Here is a 22586-nt window from a genome sequence, read left to right as displayed (position 1 = left end):
ATTAAAGGTCCAGTAGGCAATTTCATTTTGGCAGCAAACTAAACATGAACTCTTAAACTTCAGTTCTGTTTATTTAGCTTCTGGAATCACGATAGTGTATTAATGTGGCCTGGATGCCTCACTCCGTCAGTTTCTCTGAGAGCGAATGGGGGGAAAAACATACATTCAGTTTCCAGCCTGTTTATGCCTACCATTGACTGATGGTCCTGATGACGCAGGGAGGGTGTATGAGCCAAAGAGCCAGGAACAAGTACAATCTCACAGCTATCTGGAAACTTGCAGGAGAAAGAGAAATGTTCCTGTGGCTGTGAACATGCACTCAGGATTTATCTCCCTCTATAACATGCACACACAATTTGGAGAGGAGCAGTGAATTGAAGATCATGGCCAGATGCTGTAGTCTGCTGTGGGAAGAGCGGCAGCCAAACATAAACTGCACACCAGAGTCTGAGAAACAGAGAGGAGGAGGGAGTAGTGATTAGATGCAGTCTTATTTCCTGGTTGACTTTGGTGTCATGTTAGGTCACAGTGTTAATAGCTATTCCAGATTTGTATTACAGATTAAGATTAAGATTAATTACCAGTGTGGTGAGTTTGAATAAAATGTTAAAGGGATCAGAGTGTCAAGATCCTGCATTGTGGCTTATTGTTTTTACAATATGTTTCTTCTGTCCCTTTATATTTTATATATTTCTCATCTGTCATTAATGGGCCAAGAGTGACACTTTTAATTAGAGCCTGACTATATTTGGGAGAAAATATCTTCACCGATTTTGTAGGTGAAAAATTCTGATATCAGTATCTTTTAGTAGGCTGATATTCGCCTAAGGATGTATCGGTCTGGATCTCATTTTAAGCTTATGATTGGATGTTTTTTGCTGATTTGCACTCTTGGGGTCATTTCTCCTTCACCGTAACCCAAGTGGCCGAGCATCGTAACCCTTCCTGAGTCTGGTTCTGTTGGACGTTACTTCCTGTTAAAAGGGAGTTTTAACAGGAAGTGCTTGCTCATAGCAAGTCATCTGTGTGTTGGGATGTTTTCTGTATTATTTAGGATCTTTACCTCCCAATATACCTTGAGGTGGCTGACTAGAACTCAATTTGAATTGAACTGATTTTTGTATAAACAGGCTTTTGTCTTTTACTTTTTTTAAACAAATATTTTGTTACTTTGTTACTAAAATTGTTACTAGGGAGTGTTTTCTTGCTGATTCTTTGTGTAGTATCTTATGTTGTAGGTCACCTACAATCTGAAATTGAAAATAAAATGGTCTAAAATAACTGCTCTCATATAACAATTTAATAAAGAACCTGGTGTCATTACCTGAAGACTTAAACATTAAACATATGTCTGGCTGTTTTGTCAGATATATCTAAACTAGCTGTGACTACTTTAGCTCTGTACTTACTCATGGACTTAACTCTGAAATGAAGCCTTGACATTTGGGTAATGAAACTCTAGATATACAAAGCTGATCACATGGCTTTCTGTTAACAAAGGAACTGCCCAAGGTTAGAAGTGGGACAACTTGAATGAGGTTTTGTTTTGTTGTTGAACAAAATGTGGAAGTGTTCAGTGCAAAGTGTATTGTCTTGCTACTCTTAGCAGCACACGTTATATTACTATAGCACACTTTTCACCTGGTGGAGCAGGGTTTAGAATAAATAACATCAGATGGTTGTTTCTTCAAAGAAATAGATGTTAGGTGCCCAGAAGTTTCCCTAACACCACTTTTGGTTGTAAGGAAATTCCACCGGTCACCTGACTTAATTATTAACACAGACATATTAACAACATATTGCAGTCTGTTTTGGCACAGTCTGTGGCTATGAGCAGAACAACTGGAAACTGGTTGGCAACTTGTTGTGTTGTACACTGACTATAAAGCAAGGTTGCCAAGCACATATATTTTTTATGCAGGCTCTATTTGTGGTGGGATTTCTGTTTCAAATCTATAGAGTTCTTGCTGGAGTCTGAATAAAAGTTTTAAATGAGAAAGATTGTGTATGCAGATGAAAAGGATTTGCAATTTTTGCTGATTTAACACAGTTATCACCATATTATTGCAAACAGATTGTGTCCACTTGACTCCGTTCAATTGTAAACTGATAGTAGACTGTCTTTTCTGTCTTTTTGTTGTCTTATTGCCATCTTGACGTACCAAAGTCACTTTGAAGATGGAAGCCAACTATGAGTGGTTACAGGCCTGGTCCCCGTCTTTAAAGCAACCATTTCAGAGGCAACAAGATCACAAGTTTATTGCACACGTTTGCAAATATGTTGTTCATGGCTTGGTCCCCCAACCGCCATTGTAGCATAATGGTTTTTTTTTCCTGTCTGACTATCTAGCTGGATCTTGCAGCCAGTCTGCTCTGTCAGCTTTGCAAAAAAAAACAAAAACTCTTAGCCTGGCATTTGAATACTGCACATCCACATCCACTTTTATGAATCATCCCTAAAATCTAATCTTACGCAAAAAAGCAGATTAGGGTTTTTCCTAAAATGTTGAATAAAACAAGTGCAGATGATGAAACCCAAATCTTTTGCTTCAGACCTCGCTCCGTTCCCTGTTCATCACCCGCCCTGCCCTTCTGGTAAAATCTGTGACCAACCACCCACATTTCGTGGCATTTAAAAACCTTCCTGTGACCATGAGTCCCTCCCAGCAGCTACCCGTCAGCTCCCTCTCAGCCTGTTTGCTTGTTTTGAGCAGTGGCCTGTTGCACTAGCTGTGTGTATCTGTTCTTATGTGTTGTTTGGGATACACGGATCCTTTTCTCCTTCCCCCTCTGGCCTTGCTCCGGCCATCTGTGCAAAACCAAACAGAGAACAGAGGGGATGGAGGGAGAGAGGGAGCAGTTGGGGGGAGGAAGGAAATTGAAGGGGAGTGGGTGGATGGGGGGTATGGTTGGGAGAAAGGAAGGATCAATAGAGAAAGAAAGAAGGCCTTTTGACATTTGAGATTGAGTTTAGGGGATGAGTAGTGGATGACCGAAGATGAGGGAAGGAAAGATGAAGTGAGTGAGGGAATTGTTTCCAGGAAGCCATCGGCATAAAGATGAAGTCTGTCCTCTCGTCTCGAAATAGGAGAGTGAGTGTGCGCATACAAGTTTAGATCAGTGGAAACTGGGATGACTACTGATGTCTGGGTCCTAACGTCATACCAGCAAACATAAGCCAATAGTGATCTCATTTTGTCTTGGGTTTTTTTTTCTTTTCTCCCCATCTCTTTTCTCCCTTTCTTTCTCCCACCTTCTCTTTTTGTTCCCATGCTCTACAGGCCAAGCCTCTTCCTCTGGGCTGGCCTCTGTATTGCCTAAGCGTTTGTCTCACTGCTTAGCCTTCCTCGCAGCCGGCTCCTTGCTCTGTTTGTAAACTTCAGCAGGCCAGTTTCCTGCTTTTCCCAACCCACCCCGCTCCTCTTAAACTTGTGAAGGTCTGTCCTTTTCTGCTGATCCTTCCCCGCACAAGTAGCTGGGGAAAAACTAGATATGTGGACCTATTTTATTGTAGATTGTGACCTTTTTCAGGCCTCAGATGCTTCATGTTCATTTATGTCTTTGACTGCTCTGTTTGCATACCATCAGTCAAACTGCCGCCTGCCTTTGGCCTTATTGGGTTTATTGTACTTGCCTTGACCCAGTTAGCAAACACATCCAAGTCTTTCTCCCACCTCGTGCTACTTTTCTTTTTATAACCATTTTAGCCTGGTAGTGGGAAGCAGGCTGTGTTGACTTTCCTCTTCCATTATAAAAGCTGACTGTCTTAACATTTATTACAGGTGGCTTGTACATTTGTGTGTGTGTGCATGCAAATCTGCATGATAAACTTTTTTTTGCACTCCCTTAAATGTACTATCCTAGAAAACTAGTCTTCCACACTAGTGACTTTGATGTCTTTTGCAATAAGAAAAAACCATCACAGCAACACTGGCCAAGTGTGTCACTGAGCTTTTTCGTGCCACAGAGGGGACCGTTTGCAACTGCAGTGCAGCTGCCTTTGAAATGAATGAAGGCTATTAGTAGAATGTGTTGTTTCTGCAGTAAACATGTTGTTCTGTCCTTCCCTCTATAACTCCTGAGACTTCACGCACATTTTGCTATTAGTTGGTACTAATTTTGTCTGTTTTTCATATTCTGTAGAAGTTTAGTCCCCCCTTATATACTTTAATGAGACATACTGTTCTATTTCTGCACATTTACAGTTTTATTCCACCTCTCTGATACTTATGTAAAAGTATTTCTGAATGTGTGGTGCTGAAGCTTTTAGAAGATATAAGCTTATCCTTTATCTGATTCCTGAGGGTACCAACATTCCTGGGCCTCCATCTATTGATAGCAGTGAGAACTGCTTTTCATGTCTGGTCTTGCTGCTGACTAACTGAGCTTCTCTGTGTATTCTCTCCTTCCAGACTAACCCTTAACATCTGCAGAACGCATCTTGACCTGTGGCTGTCCCGCGCAACTTACCCCAGTCAGCCCTGCCTTGCAGTGTCAGACCACGGCCATTCGAGGGGAGATGAAGCCGGATGGGGTTGCCACGGCAGCGCTGGAGCCAATGGAAACATTGGAATCCAATCCCGTGAATGATGGCGCACCACCCGGGGAGCCCAATCAGGCAGCCAGCGGGGTGGAAGAGGTGATGCCACAGCAGCTGGGGGGTGAAGGAGATCAGGAAAAAACACAGGGAGACCAGGCCAAGGAAACCCCAGCTGCCAAGACCAACAACAAGACCTCGGGAGACCCCAAAGCCAAGAGTACCAACAAGACCGCGACCAAGACGAAACCCGGCAACACCACTCAAACCAAGGCTACAACCGGCTCACGGCCCAACACATCGCAGAGCCGCGTCTCAAACGGTGTGTCCAAACCTCAGACCAACGGTGTTGCTAAGAAGACCAAGCCTGCAGCAGACAAAAAGAGCACCCTGACCTCAGCTTCGTCGAAAAAACCAACAGGAACTGCCGGCGCCCCAGCCTCCAAAACATCGGCTAAAGTGTCTGAGAAGAAAGCCACGGGGGCCGCTCCTGCCACCAACGGCGCAAAGTCAACCACCGGAACGACAGCAGCCAAAAAGACCCCATCCACAAATGCTAATGGTGTCAAATCCAATACCGCTGCAGCAGCTGCTAAAAAGCCCCCAGGTTGGTGAAAATGTCATCAAGATCAGCGTGAAAAGACAAATATAATTCTAGCATTCTAGCAAATGTTTTCAAAGCTCTAATGAGGAGTGTTCATTGTAATGTGATGATATGCATATAGCTGCTCATCAGATGAATTCAGCTCACATATTAGACATGCTACAGTGACTCCTGCTAAACTATAAATGTTTTTGCCCTAGATCCTTGTGACACACTGGATAAAAGCTCTCTGCCTGACCTATATCTGAGGAAAATTATTATTATATACTTCTTTACTACAGCATATAATAATGTTCTTATTGTTTTACACTGCTGTCTTTTTTTTTTTTTTTGCTTTTTTCCCCTCCTCTGCTCTCCTGTCCTGTCTCCAGCTCCCAAGCCTGCCTCTGCAACTTCCACCAAGCCCGGCTCTGTTGCCTCACCCAAACCCGATAAGCCCCCCGTTTCCAAGACAACCAGGTAGGTGTGACATTTGCGTTGGACTGAAGCCTCAGCCGTGCTCAAGTGTGTGAATCTGTTTACACATACAAGCACGCACAAAGATACTTTCTGTGCGTTTGTAGATAACACAGGCTGCTATCTATAACGCAGACGCAGACTCCTCCAGGCAAAAATGTTCAGTGTTCTTTTCTTCCTTTTGAAAACTGCTACCAAATTTCAAAATTTGCTTCAGAACAGCTGCAAATGCAAATGACAAGAGTTGCAGGGACTGAGCTAAGCACTACAAATCTCTTCAGTGCCAAGTGAGAAGCTGTTAGTTCAAAAGGCTTTCACTTGGCTACAGGTTCAAAGAGGGCGCTGTTTAAGAAAGAGCACCCTGGGGGAATCGGGGACAATGGTCCCCCACATACAGGCTCACAGGGGCCGGGCATAAGTAGGCCAGCAACAAGGCAATGTCAGAACAAGCCTTAGAGTAATGCCTTGCAGGCTTTCATCATTATACAGCATTATTAATAAAACAAGTTTGGGGAGGGATTTAGAGAGTGGAGGATGAGCGTTGGGAAGATGAAACGAAGAACAAGATATTTTTCTGGGGTTTTTTTTGTTTTTTGTTTGGGTTTTTTTGCTCTTTCTGTGTGGCAGTGTGTGCTGTGACACTATGTTTATGTGGAAATCAGATCAACATGTGTTCCTCACCTGAGTCATGCTGTATGCATGGTGCCGAATCCTGAGGTGACTTGGCAACAGACCAAGAGAGGAGGCTGAAGGAGGCCTTTGTCTGACGCCGTGATGATCATGATCAGGCAGAGGAGCCTTTGGGACTCAAGCTGCTCTTTGAATAGCTGATCCTTCTGCCTCGTCTTTGACTTTGTTTGTTTTGTTCATGCAAAGCCTCCTTTTTTTCCCCTGTCGTGTTATGTCATCTTGTTGGTATGTCTGTGTGTAGACCCATTGTTGAGTTCGAAACACCATCTCAAAGAGATTGCATTATTTGGAGTAAACAAATAGCCTCTGAGAGATCGACCATGTAAGCATTCCCAGGAAGATGCTAAAAGTTGGACATTTTAGAAAATAATAAATTGGAAAGATATCAAATTAAAAGGAAGGAAATAGCTAGCCTAGCTCAGTTTAGAGGGAATAACCATTCTTGACCACTAACTCCTCTGAAGCTCACTAATTACAGCATCTTGTTATAACATGTTTTTAATCCACCCAAAAAGCAAGTGTCCAAAAATAGCATCTTAAAAGAGTTCAAACTAGACACAAAGTGCTTAGTGGGCTTAGAAAGCATTAGATCAGGTCAGGGTTAGATGTTTCTTTCTCATATTCTTTAGGCTAGGCTAAGCTAGCCCACTGCTTTTTGCAACTTTGTGCTAGCATGACGGTGGTAACAGTATATTTAGAAAGGTTAATAACAAGAAAGACCAGCTAAGCTACTTCCTCAACAGCAGAAGGGTCTGTTAACTCAACATCCAGATGAACAGAATCAACTTCATTGGATTTCCTTACCTGAATGATCCAGATAAATCTCTTTATTACGTTTCTTCAATACCAAATTAAGGAATTATAAACACTGTCAAATATCATAATTGCTGACATTAAAAAATGCTTTTCAGACACACATCTGCTGCTGTAACAGAATGGAAGACAGTCTTTTTAAAGCCTTTTCTTTATATTGGACAGCAGAGGGAAGACAAGAAAGCTGGGAGAAAGTGCAGAGCCATAATAGCCTTACGGTGAGCTATACCTGCTCCCGAAGATGGTCCTTATATGACCGAGGAAAGCTCGATTTTGTTTGTAGCTAGCTCCCCTGTTCTCTTCCCTATTAAATCACTGACAGTATGTTATATATTGTTAATACAATATATAACATACTGTCTATACTTTTCACTATCCTAACATTTTCCTTCCCAGCACACACTGGTTTGCCAACCACTTTCTCCCACCTGACCCGCAAAGTGTTTTAGATCCTCCCCACCCCCACCCCCGTCCATTCTCTCACTCTCCCTGTGCCACGGGTAACAGTTGGATTGAGGAGATTACACTCAGATTACAGCTTTATGCAATGGTTGATGTACAAACATCTTATTAAAACGAGTTACACAAGGGCACTTTGATAATCTATATTGCGGTGCACAATACTCACGTGCAGTGTTTATGAACTGCTCTGATGATTTCATTTCTGTTATACCGACTGGCTCCGTCACGTCCCACCATTGTGCATCAGTCTCCACTCCTTGGAAATATAAAACCATTAAACACACATGAGGACTATCAGGGTTAGGGCTGTATTCAGTAGTTAGTTCATTACCAGTGTTTAATCAGCAATTTATCTATGCAGATGAAACTCGCTCGCAGGTGTTTTAGTTGTGCATCACATAACACTTTAAAACATGTAATAATAATTTTACATTAGCTTTAGAAATCTGTAACACTCTATATACCCCATGAATAATAAACAGTAAATTGACACACTGATCACAGGACTAACGCCTTATGGGTATCTCTAACACGCCAGCAGCTTTGACTAACCAGCTAGTGTTTCGTGGCCTCGGTGTGAGGTCAGGCTCACTGATGAATAATGAAACCTTTATCACAAACCAACAACAAACACAGTATATCAATACACAGCACAGACAATGATATATGTCCCAAAGTAATCCGAATCTTGTCGTTCCCTCCTTTTATTGGGCACCAAACATAACATTATATAGAATTACATTTCTTATTACATAAACTAGTTAAATAGATTAACTGACTTATTATCATTTTATTGATTGGTAATAGTAAAAGTGAATTAACTATGAATTTAACATTTATTAATTATTGGGCACTGACTGATGATTATTAGATGCTGGATGATTTTTATTTACTCGCTTACACTGCCCGATCCTTCTCAGATTATTGTCTATGTGGGATTGTGTGTTGCTAGCTGGGACACTGTAAAGTGCCCAAACTATGGGCGAACGATGCATTATCAAGACTCGCAACACAATTGCACGTATCCCACCTCTTCTTTACTTTTTAAAATTTCATTTAATGGCTAAAATCATTTTTTTTGCTTTTCTAAAATTGAATTTTGCTTGAATTTAGTAACAGGTTAGCTAATCGGCGTTATTAGCCTACTGTTCCAGTTGAAAGAAATTTTAAAAAATGCATCTGTTAAGCTGATATCTCAGGTACACTCACGTCAGCAAGTGCTAATTCGTTGCTTTGTAAAAGTAAGGTTACCAATGACTCACTGCTAGAGATTGGAAGTGGAAATAAACTCACCCATTTCACTCTTTCCTGTCAACCATAGTGCTTTTGCAGACATCCGCTGTTCAGTCTGTGTCACACAATTAGCATTATAGAGGGTGGATATTGTTACATTAATCCAGCACAGCATTATTAGCTAACCGCCCCACCTCCACACACATCAACCATGTCACGGTTTGAGGCCAGATTTGCCATTTCAGACATTTAAAGGCTGCTCTGTTCCCACTTCGCCTCCATCAGTCTTTACAAAGGCTTTGTACCGCAGAGCTGGCAGGGTGAAATCCATTTATTATCCAGCGTGACTTGTGTCAGTCTTTATGTCAATCCATGTCAATATCCATGTTTTACATTGAAATCTTAACACATTCTCTGTTATTATTATCATTATTATTATTATTATTATTTGTAAGCATGCCAAGCTAAATCTTTAGCTAATAGCCTGAGTAGGTAACGTGAACACTTTGTTCAAAAGACTGAGCTGAGGTTGTAATTATAGGCATCTATAACATGCAATATTCAGCGCTATTGGTGCATGTGCTCATGCATTGGATGTGTAGTCCAGAGAAGCCTCCTCCTGCAGTAAATCTCCATGAATCCCCATGAGAGAAGTATAACTATTAGTCACGATTGGCTCTTCTGACAGCCCCTTGTACCCTTGTGGGCATGCTTTGTTAAGTGTGTGTATGTGCATGTCTGCTTTAGTAAATGTGATGTGCTTTGACAGGGCCATAAATTTCAGCTTTAATTAGATTTTGCCCTTTTCCTACCTCACTCACTCCGTAATTCAGGCCTACCATCGGCAGAGTGGGGGAGAGCTCAACAGACACATTAACTGCCACACCAGACGCACCCTCCTCCTCCTGTTGCTGCCGCACACACACTCAAGCACATTGGGGCTCTCAATTTATGCAGTGTTACTCTAAAGGCTCAGTTGATTTAATTCCATCCAAAGCAGATTTCACTTATCAGACAAACAGCAAATGCTGGTTCACAGAGTGACATCAATCTATGTAATTTGAGGCCACTTATAAATGTTTTCTTTCTCTATTGAGCTGGAGGGTTTGGGGTTGTTTTTTTTTGCAAAATTGAGTTACATTAAACACAGCAGGGACTCTTTCTTGTAACTCATCCTTTCCGTTCTCTTTAACCTCGTAATCACACTCTTAAAGTTACCAGAAAGATGGCTTTGTCAAATGAAGATGAAGCCTGTTGTGTCAGCAGTACATCACCAGCATCAAGCTTAAACTTGTTAAGCATGTTTGCAATGTGCATGAGTATAGCTACCTGCTCACTTTATAGTATGTGCATGTCTCTGTTTTTCATAAAGGTGTTGTGTCTGGACACTCAATAAATTGTGTGTACGTGTTATATGTGCACCTGCTGTTTGATGCTGATTGCATACAGCATGTATGTAGCATGTGAGGGAAAATATTTGTGTCAAAACACAGGAAGTGGAAATCACTGTTGGATCTTTGAACATTATATTACCTACACGTGCAGCAGTGTGTGTGCTAGTAGCTTATGTCCCAGGTTGTGTGAATGAATATTTACCAATTTCTTGCCTCTCTCTTGTTTTGCATTGAGACTTGAGTGCTGGTGTCTAGCATGAAAACCGCCCAATAGGAGACTGCAGCACACTGTGCATTCCCCTTATAGGTGCTTTTGTGTGTGCACGGATGATTGCACTGGAGAAACAGCATGTCATTAGAATGCAGAGCATGTGTTCATTTGCCGATATATTGCTGTGTATGATGTGGACTTAAAGGTGGGGGGAAGGGAGGCGTACGCGCGTGCTCGCTGGACACGTAGTACACGGTCACGTGACGCCGAGCCGGGTTCTCCCGCTTGCTCTGCCGTCTCTAGCTGCGGCGTAGTGACGTGAAGACAAAAATGGTGGCGGTGGAGTATGGACGCTTCGCGATCGCATAGGTCACTGATGAGCTCCCGTCACTGCTGCCAGAGATGCATATCGTGTTAGGGCTCTACATGCAGCAAATGAGTGTTTGAGAAAGAGGCACAGAGGTGGAGAAAGGAGGAAGGAGCAGAGGTTAACTCTGCTTCAAGCAAAAAGAAAGAAATTGCCCTGTTGGAAATCAGAGGACAGATCAAGGGCATTCAGTGCTATATAAATGCACTCAGAGAAGTAGATGTGGTAGCCTTTGAGCTATCGGGATCTTTTTTTCATCACCTTTATGCTGCCCACTCAGCTGCCCATGTTCCCACATTAGTCATGGTGTTTTCCTCGCTGATGGTCCCTCAGGGATGATACATTTTTATTGGAGGGGATTGAATGCAGCCCTCCTCGTCATCTAACAAATTACTGCTGATGTAACGGTCCAACACCGGTTTGTGTGGTAAGCAGCAGCTCGTCCCACACAGTGTTCAGCAGTCCGATATGAAGACAAACAGCGCACGGCGCAGGCTGTAAATCTTCCCTCGTGCCACGGGTGTGGCCGATCACTCCACGAAGCGAGTCCCGCTGCCATGATGTTATTAGGGAGCAGCCGCAGAGCCAATTACTAAATGGATTTAGTAATCGGAGGGAGGGACAGAGTATGATTGAATGTGAGGCAGACTTGTTTGTGGGTGTTCCACTCATGATAAAGACATGTGGCAGTTCTTCAAACACTGCAATTTTTAGTCAAACATTTCAAAGACTAGAGAGGTGATATGTTTTTATCCACCCTGCATCCTGGTTAAACAGGTCATCCACTGGAGATGTTTCCATTTAACCCAGCCTGTATTTATCATGGTTCTGGCAGTTGGCCCATTTTACGAGCACTCTATAAATGACCCTAATGATGTTACTGTTTAAGGTAGAAAAAAACTGTTTGGGGAGAAGTTGAGCTTTACAGGATTGTTGGGGTATAAGAGTAGCTTTTTTTTTTTCAGCCAGAGTTATAAAATGAGGCCAGATGTCCTGTATGATACTTCTGTGATAAAGGGTTAAACAAGAGGAAACTAGTCAAGTAAGAAAATAGAAATCCACCAGAATTGAGCAAAATCTAACAGACGTGTTAAACATTGTCAACACGAGACGAGATGTGTGGCACTTTGAAGCGTGCATAAATCATTTACAGCTAGCACCGCCAGTCACATCCACACGTGAGCACAGAAAAATGTAGTCGAGTGCTTATATGGCACTTTGCTCTGACGCAGCCTGCGTGAAGTACAACAGCTGATCCGTGGATCAAAGTACTGCAGAACCATCAAGCTGTCGTCTGTGTTAGCTTCCACCTTACTTGTTTGTAACTTCCCCTCAGAGAGTGTGAGAGCTGCAGCGGTGAGTAGTGGTGAGTGACTGGATAACATGTTAGATCTGACATGTATCTGATCCTGTGCTTTCATTTAACCAACTAAGTGTGCCGAGAAGTCACACACATCCCTCACATAAACTGAAGTGTAGTACCCTGCCTGCAGTCATCATTCTCTTCGATTCGCATTTAGATAAGGTTTAGATGAAATTTCATCTAGGTTATGAATCATAGAGCCTCAAGGTGCTCATTTCCTGCTGCAGAGCAGTGTAACACCTGCATTGCTTAGGGCTACCCTACTGCAACCTTTGTCTTAAATAAAAACACCTTATTAAAGGAACAAGTGCTCTAAGGAGCAGAGCTCTGATCAGGTTCATTTAATGGAGGGGTTATCTTGCCTCTTTAATTATCACAGCATCATACTTTAATTTATCTGCTTGTCTTTGGAGAAGAAAGCTCGTCTCCACCATAGATGGCCGTCTGTGCTGCAGGGAAGATGTCTGCCTGCACGGCTGCTTTGCTCCTGATTACTCATTTGCCTCCCCCTTTTGTCGATCTCATTATTTAAATCATAGCCCCGAATCCCGTTGGATCGCAACAAAGCACCACCAGCAGGCAGCCATGTTTTTGCACACAGCAATCCTTTCTCAGCTGAAGTGTCGTCAGTGATCCTCAGGCGTCTTTAAGTATTTTTTACAGCGCGCCTGTAGCAATGAGAGTCATCTGATTTTTCAGCTTCGGTCCATTTCTCGGTGTCGCGTTGAACAATTTGCTTTAGCCCCAATTTATAGTGTTTCTCTGAGTGAGGCCTGTGGTGGGATGAGAACAATAAACAAAGCTTCTTTCCCTTAGCACAAGCTGCCCTTTGAGTTAAATGTAGGCGCATCATTTAAAGACTACAGTGAGTCCTGCAGTCATCTCAGTCATTTGGCTGACAAGAGAACTTAATTACAGAAGCAAGCATCACCGTGTTTAGGCCTCGTCACCACAAGCCAAGTTGTGGTAAACTAATCTTGGAACACACAAGATCTAATTCTACTGTGAGATGGAGCCTTACAATACTGTGGATGTGGAGACGGCCGTGTTTAACAATGAGGAAGGAAATCATGGTAATAAATAATCAAAACCAGTGCAAGAACAAAAGAACATAAACACAAGTAAAGAAATACTGATCCAAGTAAATTGGACTGAAAGCCAGTAGATACGCATTACAACTCAACAGAAATCTCCTTCACTGTCTCCATCTCCGTCGCGCCTCCTTCTTTTTCAGTGACCTGGTTAATTTCCAGCGCTCTTTAAAGTCCTCCTGCCTTTTTGGATTATCCACATTCCTTTTATCAGGCAGATTACTGTGAATGCTCTCTCTGAATATTCCATTAGCATACTTCATCTCTAATGCCAGTCTCTATCTCTTAATTCTCCCCATTCTCTTTTCCCTGTAATTCCCATCTTTCACTCTCTAATTCAGACATCATCTTTTTTTTGTCCTGAAGAACAGATTCTAAATTTGAGAGCTTAAAATCTTAGTATCTCACTCACTAAAGTGGGATTTTACAGTTGAGATGTGGCTTTTACGCTGCTTCCATAGAAAAATTCACAGCAAACGCACTAGAACGTGAGCAACATTAACTCCCAGATTTAGCAGACAACAGTCGGCGTCAGACATGCTAAAACAATGAATCACAGCTCAGAATGATCAGCACAATCCTGACATGATCCAGCAGCCTCACTATTAGTAACACACCTTCACTGCCCCAGAGCCTGCATGATGTGAATCAACTGCAAAAGCTTCTTTGAACCTCCGAGTTCACCACACCCTTATCGGGTTTTCACTCTCATTTCATGTTGCCACACTGTATTCCCGTACATTTGCCAGGCTGTGAATAGCACACGCTACTTCCTCGCCTTTACGAAGTGAGCGTGCCTTTAACATAGCCCGTGGTTTCAGCTGAGGGGAGGGGTGCTGCTGGTGCTGCTGGATTTGGAAGAGTTATATTTGTTCTCCTTTCAGTATTAAAGATTAACATGGTCCCAGGCATCTTCACTCTCCCTCCCGCTGCCTGTTCTCTTTCTGCCAGTATTAACTCAATTCTTTATTTAGAAACAGGCAGTTAGTGTAGCGTGGGCCCGGGAGACTGCACACCACAGCCCTGTCAGGACTACTAGATGTAGGTTACCTCGCTCAGACGTGACATAGGAGCCAGCATCTAGGCCAGGAGAGCCAGAGCAGGCAGAGCTGACGCACGCTGCCCCAAAGGATCACCCCCATGTGAGGAGGGAAGTGGGCAAGGAGGGATCAAATGGGGTCAGTGTGCCTCTCTGGGGCCGCTCTGACTCACCTTCAACAACTTGATTGTCCCTGGAGGAGTTTGTCATGGACTTGGAGAAAGTTTGCTTTCATACTAGTCCAGTGGTACTTCTGAGTAAAAGAAACTCATAAAATATGTATGTGGGGTAATCAGGTTGTTAGTTTTTAACTGTTGCAAATCTGCAACGTCTGCCTGGAGAGGGTTAATTGGCACTTTTAGGTTGGTATCATGTGTTTTCTGACTGCTCCAAAGGCTCAAAAGATAAAGTTTTTGTCCTGCATCTATAAATAAAAACAAAAACAAATGAAATAAATTTGTGCCAAAGCACCTCAGGGGCTGCCCTGATGGTGTATTACTAGTGTGCCTTTTGAAAATCCTTACAAAACCTGACAGGGAACTAATGTAAAGGCTTTTAAATCAGTACTCAGGCAGCTCTGAATCATTCATGCCTCCTGTCCTTAAGAGGGAAGTCTCAATAGGTATCTACCTTATGTGAACCCGTTGACTCATTGTATTTAGCGTTGCTGCAACAGCTAATCAGGTCAGTGCGTTGGCTATTTGCACATGCTTTAATTTATTATTACAAAAGATGTTTGCACTACTCTGCACTTCATTTTTAAAATAGATGGCTAGCCTTTGTTGTCTAGAAAGATTGCAAATCAGCCATTATATATTGCTTTCATTATTAATATTATGTATGTTTAATGTTAGTGTTGTGAGCTATGCAAGCATTGTTGCTTGTGTGTGCTCTTTCTTAAGGTACCCTTTAGCAGTAGAAGTGTCTGCTGCTGACATGTCAAGCTCTTTGCTCGCTGTCAGAGCCGTTCTGAAGCATTCTGAGCACAGGGTTGATCAGCACACAGTCAGGGTGAGACTTGATGTTTGCCCCAAGATGTGGGTGACTTTAAAAACTCAAATGCTTGAGTCACTTTCAGTTAATCTCCATTCCCTGAGTTCTGTAACCAGGGGATTCACTGTCTGTTAAACTCATTTCACTGTCGGTCTCATTCGTGATTTGGACATATTGTGCAGTGCAGCTTAGTATTTGCTAACCCTTCTTCTCGGTTATGTCTCTTCAGGCCTACAACCGGCACAACTTCATCCCCTCGTCCTGCCACGGGCTCATCTCGGCCACCTACTAGCAGCAACACCAAGAGCTCCCCTGCTACAACCAAACCTGCCACTCCTAAAACTCCCTCTGCCGCCGCCAAGCCGGCTACCCCCAAACCAACCTCCACTACCCCCTCTGGTGGCAAACCTCCATCTCAAACATCCAAAACCACAACCCCTGTGAAAAAAGGTAAGGAAAAGAAAAGAGAAAAGAAACACAATAGCATTTTATAGCAGTTAATAGCAATTGATAGCAAGTATTATGACTACTAACACATAAAAGAAAAAGAGATGTTTTTAAGATGCCAGTGATGAATAAAGCTCTGGATGACGGGTACTTCCATAGTTTTGGGCTAACAACAGACACTCCTTGATTGAAAATAAATAAATAAATGAATGAAAAAGCAGATCTGGAAAAGTTGTGATGGGGTGCTAGTCTGTACAGAAGCCTGCTCGTCGCATTTTGCACCAGCTGCAGAGGAAATAGGAGTACCTGTAACAAAACAAGAGTCGAGATGATGTTTCCGACAAACGTTTTCCATCCACTAGTAGGTAAACACAGGTGTGAATAATCGTTTTGATAAAAGCTCTGCACTAAATACAACATTAATTAATGTCATTAGTAACACCTGTGTTTCCCTGCTGTGCGCTGGGAAAATGGACTTCTGAATGAGTGTTTATTCAGGGATGGTGTGTTAAAGGTCTTTGTCTGTGTTACTGGGACAAAAGGGAGAATAAATAACCACAAAGAGAAAATGAACAATAAAACTACTGTTAGCATCAGCTGTCAGCCCACCACTGGCATCTGTGCCTTTTAAACCAAAGACAAAGAGGTTTTGGAGCAGTAGCAGAGCTGAATATTAAGACTTCATTCATGTTTTGGGTCAAATACATGACATTGTGACTGGTTCTTTAGGCATCCACAAGTTTGATCACCAGGTTTTAAATCGAAGGTACAGCTGGGTGTCATCGGTGTAAGAGTGGTAGGAGATCCGTTAACATATCATGGAGTGGAGATAGAGAGGTACTGTAGGAGTACATTTTAACTACACGCATATGCATGCGCATGAAAGGCGTCACACTTCTTAGTCTTAAATAAATAAATAAATTGTACCGTAAAGACGGTGTAATTATCAGCAATGGAGCGGCCACTGCAAAATATTCCTCATCTTGTGGACAGACTCCAAGCAGCACCAGTCTGGTTAGAGTGGCCCTCCAGCAGAACTCTAGAGCAAAACAAGACATTGAATTCTGACTTTGAAACAGGATCAGAGACACTGATACCCGTCACAGCAACCTGTACAGTCTGCCCTCCTGTGACAAAACAGGCTGGTGAGCAGTGGCTGAACTTTAAAAACAGCAGTGAAGGGTTGTCCAAAGTAAAGTGATCACATCATTTCCTCAGATGGATGTAAAAATAAAACATTAAAACATAAAATGTGTTTATGTCTGCCCGCTCTAGTATGTTATAATTATGTGTAAGACTGATATGTGTTTTATGGTTCTGAGATCTCAAAATAAATGAATAAATTAATTAATTTCAATTTTATATTCCATATATTTGGCCTGATTACAGTGTTAACTACAGAAAACACAGTGGTGACTTTGAAGGGATCAATAAAACGTTGTTTGTCTTCCTCCTGTTTACAAGGGGTTGCCATAGCAGATGGATCCACATGTTTGATTTAGCAGGTTTTTATAGGGGATATTCTTCCTGACACAACCCTTCTAAGGTTTTTTCTTCTGGGTCTTGACTGTACATTATACATTATGCAAATGTGTTAAACATTACACTGTGGGTTTAATCATCAATGATGTGTTTTAATTTTCTACAATATCACATTGTTAAACCACCCCTTGTGTGCTTTTGTGCGTTTTCTCTAGATGTCACCAAACCATCCACGCCAGCAGCCAAAAAGCCTGCAGACTCCCCCCTTACTCGCCCTTCTTCTACAGCGAAGTCAGCAAAATCCGAGACTTCCAAGTCCGCTTCAAAATCAGAGGTCACTGCCAAAAAGCCTGCTACTAACAAGCCAGCAGACACCAAAACACCTAACCGCCCCAAAACACAAGAGAGCAAGCCTACACCAGCTAAGACTCCTGGCTCCAAAACCAAGACCTCCAGCCCCAAGAAAACTGTGGGAAGCAGCACACCAACTCCTGTTAAACGCGCCCCTAAAGCTGCCACAGCCGCTGAACCTGAAAAGGAAGTTGCCGCCGCTGTAGCTGCTGCAGCAGCGATTGCTGCCACAGCAGCTGTTATTGCTGCGCCAGAACAACCAGAGCCTCCTGCAGAAGTAGCTGTGGAGCCATCCATTACAACTCCTGAAGAAAAATCAGCAGAGCTCACACCAGAACCAGAACTAGTCTGTGCACCAGTGGCTGAATCAGTTTGTGAACCAAAACAAGAACCCGCACGGGAATCCACACCAGAACCCGCCAGGGAACCTACACCAGAACCTGCAAGAGAACCCACACCAGAGCCTGTCAGGGAACCTACACCAGAACCTGCAAGAGAACCCACACCAGAACCTGTAAGAGAACCCACACCAGAACCTGTAAGAGAACCTACACCAGAACCTGTAAGAGAACCTACACCAGAACCTGTTAGGGAACCCACACCAGAACCTGCTAGGGAACCTACTCCAGAACCTGTACAAGAACTAATTTCACATCAAGAAGAAGAACCATCCCCCGAGGCATCTGTAGATCTCCTGTCTGACCCACCAGCAGAGGAGGCAGAACCGATCCATGAAGCAGTGTGTGGTGTTCAGCTCCCTGCACAGATAGATCCTTTCAAATTTGAGGAGCCTGCCAACGACTCCCTGGGTACTACCGTCATGTCTCCTCCTTGTTCCCCACAAGGCCCTGCTTCTCCTGTCAGAGACCAACAGAATGCCTACTCTCTCCTGGGCACCCATGTCCACTCTGATCCCTGGAACATAAACCAAAGCCCAAGCAGTATGATGAACTTCCAGAGAGAAGAGGAACAGTGCCATCAGTTTGAGGCTCAGGAGACACAAGAGGAGGAAGAGGACGAAGAGCAGGAAGAAGAAGAGAAGGAAAACTTGTTTATGCATACCCCCGCAGCTCCTGAGGCCTTTAATAACACAGTGCAACCTCACTTATTGGGTGCCTCCCCTCTGGATAATTTCAGCCCCAGAGGCCTGATCTCTCCTCATGAAAAGGAGGAGGCCGTGGAGAAGGCTGATGAGGAAATCAACGAGGATGATGATGAGGAAGATGATGAAGATGAGGAACAAAGGAGACTGGGCTATCAGCCTTCGTCTTTGATCACTGACATGAGCACGTCTCAGCCCTCTGACGACTTCCAAGTGCGCTCCTCTGCCTTTGGAGGTTCAACAGGGTGGCACGGTGACGACTTGCTGTCTGGGATGGACTCCGAGGATGTGAGCAGCTGCACCAGCAGCCGACAGCAGGGGGTCTCAGACCTTAGTAGCACCCAGCATACTGCAATTCTGGAGGGCACCCAGAGTTCAGATGCCCTGGTTGACACTAGCCTCCGTGGTTCTGAAGGAGATGGTAACCTCATGGGTTCTCCCAATGTGGAAACCCTAGCCAATGAAGAAGAGGACGAGGATGATGAGGATGAGCGGGTGGACGATATGGATTTGAGCTCTGAGAGGGTAGACGAACACCATAAAGTTTTCCAGGAGCAAGGGCAAGATGAGGAAGAGGATGAAGACGTGGAAATGCGCAGTGAAGGAGTGATGGAGAGCTGTGAGAATGAGGATGACTTTAATGAGGAGGCACATTTAGATAACCTCAATCAATCGGGTCCTCCGCCCTCCATCCCTGCATCCTCCTGGGGCCAGACCAACCCCTTCTGTGATACCTGGGCTCAGCCAGCCTCACTGCTCTCCGTCTCCTCCCCCAGCCCCGTGTCCGACCACGGTGCTGCTGAGTCTGAAGCGCCCACCCAGTCTCCTGCCCAGGCATGTTTGGACGTCAGTGCCCCATCCTTTGCTCCTGAGATGGAGCAAGAAACCAACCTTCATCAGTCATCATATGAGGAGACAAAGGGCTCAGTTCCTGCAGAGGCTCCCACCCTACTTGCTGCCCCACCTGTAGGCATGTCCCAGTCCAGCACTCTAAGCGGCACGGCTCTGGCAGCCCAGAGCAGCAGCGAGACAAGCACACCAGAGGAACTCCGTGACTATGACAGCAGCTCTGGAGTAGAGTCCCGCTCTGACAAGCAACAGACCCCAGTGCCTGCTTCGGTTCAGCCTGACATGGAGCAGGATCTCGGTATTCACTTAGAAAAAGGCGACGGGGAAGAGGAGGAAGCCGAGACACTCCCCGCCGACGAGGTCCTGGGTACCGGACCCCCAACTGCTCCTGCATCCGCCCCTTCTTCCCCTTCCACCTCGGGAGACGAGGCCAGCGATACAGAAGGGGAGATGCAAATAAATGACCCTGAAGCACCCATGATGGTAGATGAAAGTGCCGGGTTTGAGAGTCCTCCTCAGACGTGTAGCCTGCCCGCTCTCGAGGAGGACGAAGAGGCTGGGGACACACCAGCTGGGGAGGGTGAGGAGGATGGGGGCGGGGCCACCCCTCAGTCAGCCAATTCTGTAGCGTCTTACGGCTTCGACTGCACCACATCCAACTCCAACGCCCACTCCATGGCTGAGAGCTGCGGGAAGAGCCCTGGAATCTTCTCCTTGGAGAACGAGGAGCAGCTGCCAGAGGAGGCCAAAGACCCCTCCCTCATCAAGGAGCTGACGCTGCCATCAGCTGCCACCTCCGCCCTTGCAGAGGACCTGCTGGGCAGATCTGTGGACCTGATGCCTTTGGGTCACCCAGAGGACAACCATCCCAGTCTAGATGACCACCACTACATGCTGGGAGGGAAGATTGCAGCAGACCAGCTGGAGGACATCGATCCAGTCGAGGCCGAGGAATCTGGAGACACCGGCGACAACCAGGCGTCCTACTACTCTACCATATCTGATAAGACTGATAGTTTTCTGGCAGGTAACGTATAAGTCCCTCCTGTTACCCCCCGGAATGCACCTTTTCCCTGCAACCCTCCCCCTTTTACCTGTTTTCTGCTTTTGTTTTCTCTCCAATTGGGTTAGATGGTTAGAAGAAGAAAAAAAAGGAGAGCAAGATTGTAGGAAAAAAGATTTAAAAAAAATGAACAAAGGAGAAGGAAAAAAAATGACTGTAGCAATTTTTAAATGAAGCCTCCCTCTTTCATACTGTTATGGTCACGGTTATGAGTGTATGGCTTAACTCCATTTTTCTAGTAGGATGTTCTTTTTAAGTAACCCTGCTTATTCTGTAGCCCCTGATGGGGTATTGACTGATTGGTCCAATGTGACTGAGCTTTTAAACCGAAAAAAGGAAAAGGAAAAAAAAAAAGACAACACACAGACGGAATAATATGGACTCATTGTGTATTTATCCTACTGTTTTTACCAATCAAATGTCAATGATTTTTTGTTGTTGTTTTGTATTTGCTTATTTTTTGGGGTTTTTTGTTTTGTTTTGGTTTCTGTTAAAACCTGGTCCTCCCCTTCCCTGTGTACACACACTCCATGTTCAACAGCACCATAGCGATAGTCGCTTTTTTTTTTTTATTTGTTTGTCTTCTGCTTTCAAGACTTTTAGCTATCAAAATAAAAGCTAGATATTAACACAGCAGGTTTTATTTTGCCGTTACGGATTAGTTGAAGTAGGTGTGTGCGCGGGGGGGGGGCGATCAATAGATTGCAGTTGGCGACGCTTTTAATGTGTGCTTCAAGAGGTTCTACTGCTCTTTGCATAGGTTGTTAAGGTATATAACGTGCAGTCACGTACAGTATGTGTTTCAGGCGTTTGGTTAAGTGGCTTCAAGCTTCGAGCCTCAGTTAGCAGATCATTTGTGTTCCAAGAAGAGACTAACGGCTAGCCTTTTTATTTCGTGATGAGACGCTACATAATCTCCACATCACAGCTTTACACTCTCTGAAACCTTTTCATAGTGGGCGTTTGGTTTACTATTTCAACAGTATATTGCATGTTTAATTAACAAAGACTCTGTACTACCTGGAAATTTGCAACAATTCTACACTAGACATGATGTTCAGAAATGAATGGTTCACATTAGGTTATCTTTCAAAATTCCATTAAAACATCATTGCAAGGCATTTTTGTTCCTGTTTCCTTTTTTCCCTATGGATCCGAGCATGTCTGAATTCGTCTCCTTGTGTTTGTGTGTGTGTGTGTGTTTATGCAACAGTATTTCCCAAGTGGCGTCTCTTATTCTTCGCCATGGGAACTGCTGTTAAACAGGAAGTGATATGGCCGTTGTTCAATGGTGTTGTGTATAGATGGAATTTTGGTCAAAGTAAAAAGGCGATCCAAGATCTTCAGCACTCTTACACCTTTGTCAACTTTTCAGATCCGCCAACACAACGTTCAGAGCACTCTCTCTCTGACAGGCAGTGCTCGCTTAAGGTTCTTGTAAACAAACAAAGATGTTCTGTGAGAGACACTGTGAGGCCTCAAAAACATTTAAATGGATCTATTATGATACTTTTCCTTAATATGACCTTAATATGTTCACGTCAGGCTTACAGCTCTGACTTGGCACAGAAGCCCCACCGAAAAGCAGAAGCCAATCAGAAGAAGGTCAGCTTAATGGGACTCCTACACTACAAACAAGCATTTAAGAAGATCGCTTAAAGTTCCTCTTCCTCCTCGTCTTTGCACAAGCACATTGCTACACTTCTTGTCACGCTGCCACCGTCAGTTGTCACAGCTGTAGTAGCAGATTGTACCCATTGTTTCACAAAGATAAAGGGGACATACATGTCAAGAAGCCCCCCACCTCCAGAAAAACCACCACTTATGATGAACATGACATTAAGTCAGCAGTGACATAAATTGGGGAGGTGGAATGGAGGTGGGCTGCAAAGCAGCTTGCAGGTATAAAACAGTTGGGTGACTCGTGCTGCTTAAAATGCAGGTCGAGTTTGAGTTGAGTTTGAGTAGCCAATCAGATGCGCAGAAGGGCATGAGGTGAATCTGCATCCTCGTTCGCTACATATGCAGCTATAAATAGT

The 22586-nt window shown here is 43.9% G+C and overlaps 1 protein-coding gene across 3 annotated transcripts in view; it reads left to right on the top strand.

Moving 5' to 3' along the window:
• Window positions 1-22586, top strand: part of prr36b (proline rich 36b) — a 41423-nt gene that overhangs the window by 12349 nt on the left and 6488 nt on the right. For all 3 annotated transcript variants that reach the window (XM_085158368.1, XM_085158369.1, XM_085158370.1), the window contains exons 2-5: window positions 4413-5144; window positions 5513-5600; window positions 15483-15703; window positions 17398-20511. In XM_085158368.1, the coding sequence (XP_085014494.1) occupies window positions 4520-5144; window positions 5513-5600; window positions 15483-15703; window positions 17398-20511 (4048 nt within the window). In that variant the 5' untranslated portion in view covers window positions 4413-4519. The remainder of the gene's footprint in view (window positions 1-4412; window positions 5145-5512; window positions 5601-15482; window positions 15704-17397; window positions 20512-22586) is intronic.

Source organism: Neolamprologus multifasciatus, chromosome 4 (assembly GCF_963576455.1).
Source record: "Neolamprologus multifasciatus chromosome 4, fNeoMul1.2, whole genome shotgun sequence".
Classification (NCBI taxonomy): Eukaryota; Metazoa; Chordata; class Actinopteri; order Cichliformes; family Cichlidae; genus Neolamprologus; species Neolamprologus multifasciatus.
Note: the sequence above shows the minus strand (reverse complement) of the source record. Positions and strands in the feature narration are given on the sequence as shown.